Source organism: Carya illinoinensis, chromosome 11, assembly GCF_018687715.1.
Source record: "Carya illinoinensis cultivar Pawnee chromosome 11, C.illinoinensisPawnee_v1, whole genome shotgun sequence".
NCBI classification, from domain to species: Eukaryota; Viridiplantae; Streptophyta; class Magnoliopsida; order Fagales; family Juglandaceae; genus Carya; species Carya illinoinensis.
Genome location: NC_056762.1, coordinates 17,833,038 through 17,837,079, shown reverse-complemented (window position 1 = coordinate 17,837,079; position 4,042 = coordinate 17,833,038). Strand labels below are relative to the sequence as shown.

At 36.8% G+C, this 4,042-nt stretch overlaps 1 protein-coding gene across 1 annotated transcript; it reads right to left on the bottom strand.

Moving 5' to 3' along the window:
- Positions 1-1,772: 1,772 nt before the first annotated feature.
- Positions 1,773-2,723, bottom strand: LOC122282276. Its single transcript, XM_043094227.1, has 3 exons — positions 2,450-2,723; positions 2,187-2,290; positions 1,773-2,066 (listed from the first exon to the last, which is right to left on the bottom strand). Exons 1-3 carry the CDS (start codon positions 2,721-2,723, stop codon positions 1,773-1,775), a joined length of 672 nt encoding a protein of 223 aa, XP_042950161.1.
- Between the last annotated feature and the right edge of the window lie 1,319 nt (positions 2,724-4,042).

The following is a 4,042-nucleotide window of genomic DNA, read 5'->3' as shown; positions in this document are numbered from 1 at the left end:
ATTTCATATGGCAAAGTATTTCAAACAACTATACCCAAAATCATTTTCTTTCTCTTCTTTTTTTTCGAATTTTGGATTTTTTTTTTTTTGCCTTTTTTTTTTCGATTTTTTTTTTCTTTCTTTTCTTTTCCTTTCTTTTCTTTTCTTTTCCTTTCCTTTTTTTTTTTCTTTTCTTTTCTCAACAATTCAACCACAAACAGAAATATTCAATTGTGATAATGAAACAATTGAATTCAAATACATACAAATTGATAAGGCAATAGAAGGGAATCAATGAAACCCTAGAAATTTCAAACCCTAGATGATGCAAATTTTAACAGCTCTCAAACAAGGAATTTAGCCACCCTATGATGATGAACATGAAACCAAAAGATAGAATAATTTGGCAGCCCTAGGAAATTCGAATTTCTGCACTTTTTTTTTTTCAACCCTAGAACAATGAAGCTCTAGAATTAACGATACAATAAATAAAGATAGAATCAGACCTGATTGGAAACCTTGCTCTGATTACCAAATGATGTGAACCCCAATCGACTCGCTTTGAGACCCAACAACAATATTGGAAAAACAAACCCAAGAACGCCAAACTCAAGTCTATGGATGGAGAATCTAGACCCGTTGAGAACTCGTTTCAAGAATCTAGATTATATTAAAATCTAGACCCGATGAAATCCCGTCTCAAGAACCCAAATTACAAGGAGGAACGCCACAAAGGTTGTGATTTACCTTTGATAAGTTCAAGAGTTCAATTAAGAACAAGAGGAGAAAACTCATTCACAATGAAAATTCAATAAAAAATGTCTTACCTCTCAAATGAGGCTACAAGTGCCTTAAATAAACAATTCCCAAAACCCTAAAGGAATAGTGCCGCGGGTACTGTAGTGTGAACAGTGTCGCGCTACAGTAACTTCTAAAACCCTAGTTCACATAAATTAATAACTTTCCAAATATGCCCTTGGCCAAAATACAAGGCCTTCCCAAAAACCCTAGTTCATTAGAAATAAGACATATGGGCTAGACATCTCCCAAGCCCAATTATTCTAGAATAATTTCTTTGACTAATAAAATAAGTCATTTCAATGAAATAAATAAGTCCATGGTCTTTAATAACAATCGGCTCAAGTCGTGTCTTCCATAGCTTGGATTAAGTAGATCAAAACTGGTTCTCATTCTTTCAAGCCCATCATGTGTGTTGGGCTCTTGCTAGTTTCATCCCAATTGGATTGCACCAATTCTTGCATTGCTCCCTTAATCTTCGTTGCTCTTAATCTTGTAATTGATCCTTAAGACTTGATCTGCCTTGGGGCCCATCACTTTCTCTTAAAAAGGTTCAGTTTTGTTAGAAGGCTATTGTGACATGCTTTCCACAGAAATAATTTCTCTGCATTTATAACTTTAATCCTCCAAAGCTTGTTCCAATTTTCTTTATCAACAAAGGCTTGAGAATTCTGACCATTATCTCTCTGATGAAGCTCAAGTTGCAGATGATATGCACTTCTAACAGAAAAAATCCCATTAGAAGTACATCTCCAGATAACTTTATCAAGACTATTGCATAAACTGATTGGAATCTGTAGAATTATCTTAGCTTCCCTTTGAAGAAAAAATTCATCAATCACTTCTATCTTCCAGGTTTTGGCTTCATGATCAATAAGTGTAGAAACTATCTCCTCAAGATCCAACCAATCAATAGGACTTTGAACTTTGAATGATGTTGGAATAGGCAACCATTTATGGTGCCAAATCTTAGTATATGCACCATTACCAATACGCTAGAATAATCCTTCTTCTAACAATGGTTTTGCAGGCCTGATACTTCTCCATATAAGGGATGGGTGCCTTGTAATTGTAGCCTTGAGAAACTGGCCATCAGGATAGTATTTAGAGGAGAGAGCCTTTGCAGCAAGTGAATCAAGGAAATGAAGCAATCTCCACCCTTGTTTAGCCAGCATAACAAGATTAAAATGTTCAAGGTCTCTGAATCCTAACCCACCAACTGCTTTAGCCTTACACATTTTATCCCAATGACACCGATAAATCTTCCTCTCCTCAGCTTTCTGACCCCACTAGAATTGTTGAATCAATCGACCAATTTCTAATAAGAGGGACTTAGGAATCTTAAACACACCCATACTGTAAGTAGGGATAGCTTGGATAATAGATTTGATGAGGATCTCTTTGCCTGCCTGAGATAAGTACTTCATTTTCCAGTTGCTGATTCTCCTTCTAACTTTGTCAATAACACTTCTAAAGGCTTTGGTTTTTGATCTGCCAACCTCCACAGGAAGTCCTAAATATTTCATAAGGTTGAGAGGATTGAATGCCTACAATTTGAGTGATTAGATCTCTAGGTTCAGCCTTTGTGTTTTTGCTGAACAGAATTGAGGTTTTTTCCTTATTTAGTCTTTGACCACTTGCCTGCTCATAGTTGTCTAGAAGATGAGATAACCTGGACCATCATCTGCAAAAAACAGATGACTAATTCTCACCTGATTTCTACCCAAAGGAACACCTATAATAGCACCAGATCCTTCAACATGCTGAATCAGTTTACTTAGTGATTCAGCACAAAGAATAAAAACGTAAAGAGACAAAGGGTCTCCTTGCCTAATCCCTCTAGAAGGAGTAAAGGGGTTTTGTGGGATCGCATTTAAAAGGACAGAATATGAGACAGTAGAAACACATCTCAGAATCACCTCAACCCATTTACAGTCAAATCCCATCCTTATGATGACAGCTTGTAGAAAGGATCATTCAATCCTATCATATGCCTTGCTCATATCCATATTTAGAGCCACGAATCCTTCTTTACCTTTGATCTGGGTTTGCATAGAATGCATAGATTCAAAAGCCACCACAACATTATCAATAATCAGTCTGTTGGGAACAAAAGCACTTTGAGTGTTTAAGCTCAACTGAGATAAGAAAAGTTTCAGTCTGTTGGCCAGAACCTTAGCTAAGATTTTGTATATTACGGTACAAAGGCTTATGGGCTTAAATTCAATTACTCTTGAAGGACTTTTCAATTTGGAAATGAGAGCAATATAAGTTGCATTGAAATCTTAGGCCACTCAGCAGCTAGAAAAGCATTCCTGATAATTGCACATATGTCTGGTCCAATCACTGCCTACTGATTTTGGTAAAAAATAGCTGGAAAACCATCAGGGCCTGGAGAACCAAGACCATTCATAGTAAATACAGCCCTTCAACTTCGTCATTAGAAATTCCTTGTGTAAGAATAGAATTCATTTCGGGAGTGACCACAGGCTGCATATTCTAGAGGCATTCTTCAAAATTGGCAGGATCAGTAGAAGTAAAGAGATGTTTGAAGAAAGATTGAAATAAGGAACTCACCTCTTCAGGATTTTCAACCACATGCCCTTCATCATCTGTTATACATTTTATAGAGTTGACTTTCCTTCTTTGAGAAGCATACTTGTGAAAAAATTTAGTATTTTTGTCACCCTTTTTCAGCCACTATTGCTTTGCCCTTTGCTTCCACCTTAAACCCTCTTCCTCCAATAATGTGTCAACTTCCCTCTTGAGTTGGAAATTTTCAGAGTTTCTGTCCCCTTGATTAGTACTTTGCAATTGTTGAATCTGGTTTCTTTTGGTAAGGATCAAGTGCTTGATGTTTTGGCCATTAACCTTGCTCCACTTGGAAAGTTCCTCTCTGCATCTTTTAAGACCTTGAATAGATTCTTTAATCCTTGAATGCTGTAGGAGTGCATTTCCCCATGCTCTTTTAATCACATCCTCACAGCCATCTCTTAAAAACCATCTAGCTTCATATCTAAATGGTCTTGAACCAGAACCTCTGACTGGAGCTTCAATGTTAAATGAAAGAAGAATTGGTGCATGATCTCAACAGTGAGCAGCAAGTATCGACACAGAACAATTAGGAAAAACATCAAACCAAACTTGATTACCCAAAGCCCTGTCTAGTTTTTCTTTAGTAAAAGAATCCCCATGCTGCAAGAGTGTATTTCCCCATGCTCTTTTAATCACATCCTCACAACCATCTCTTAAAAACCATCTAACT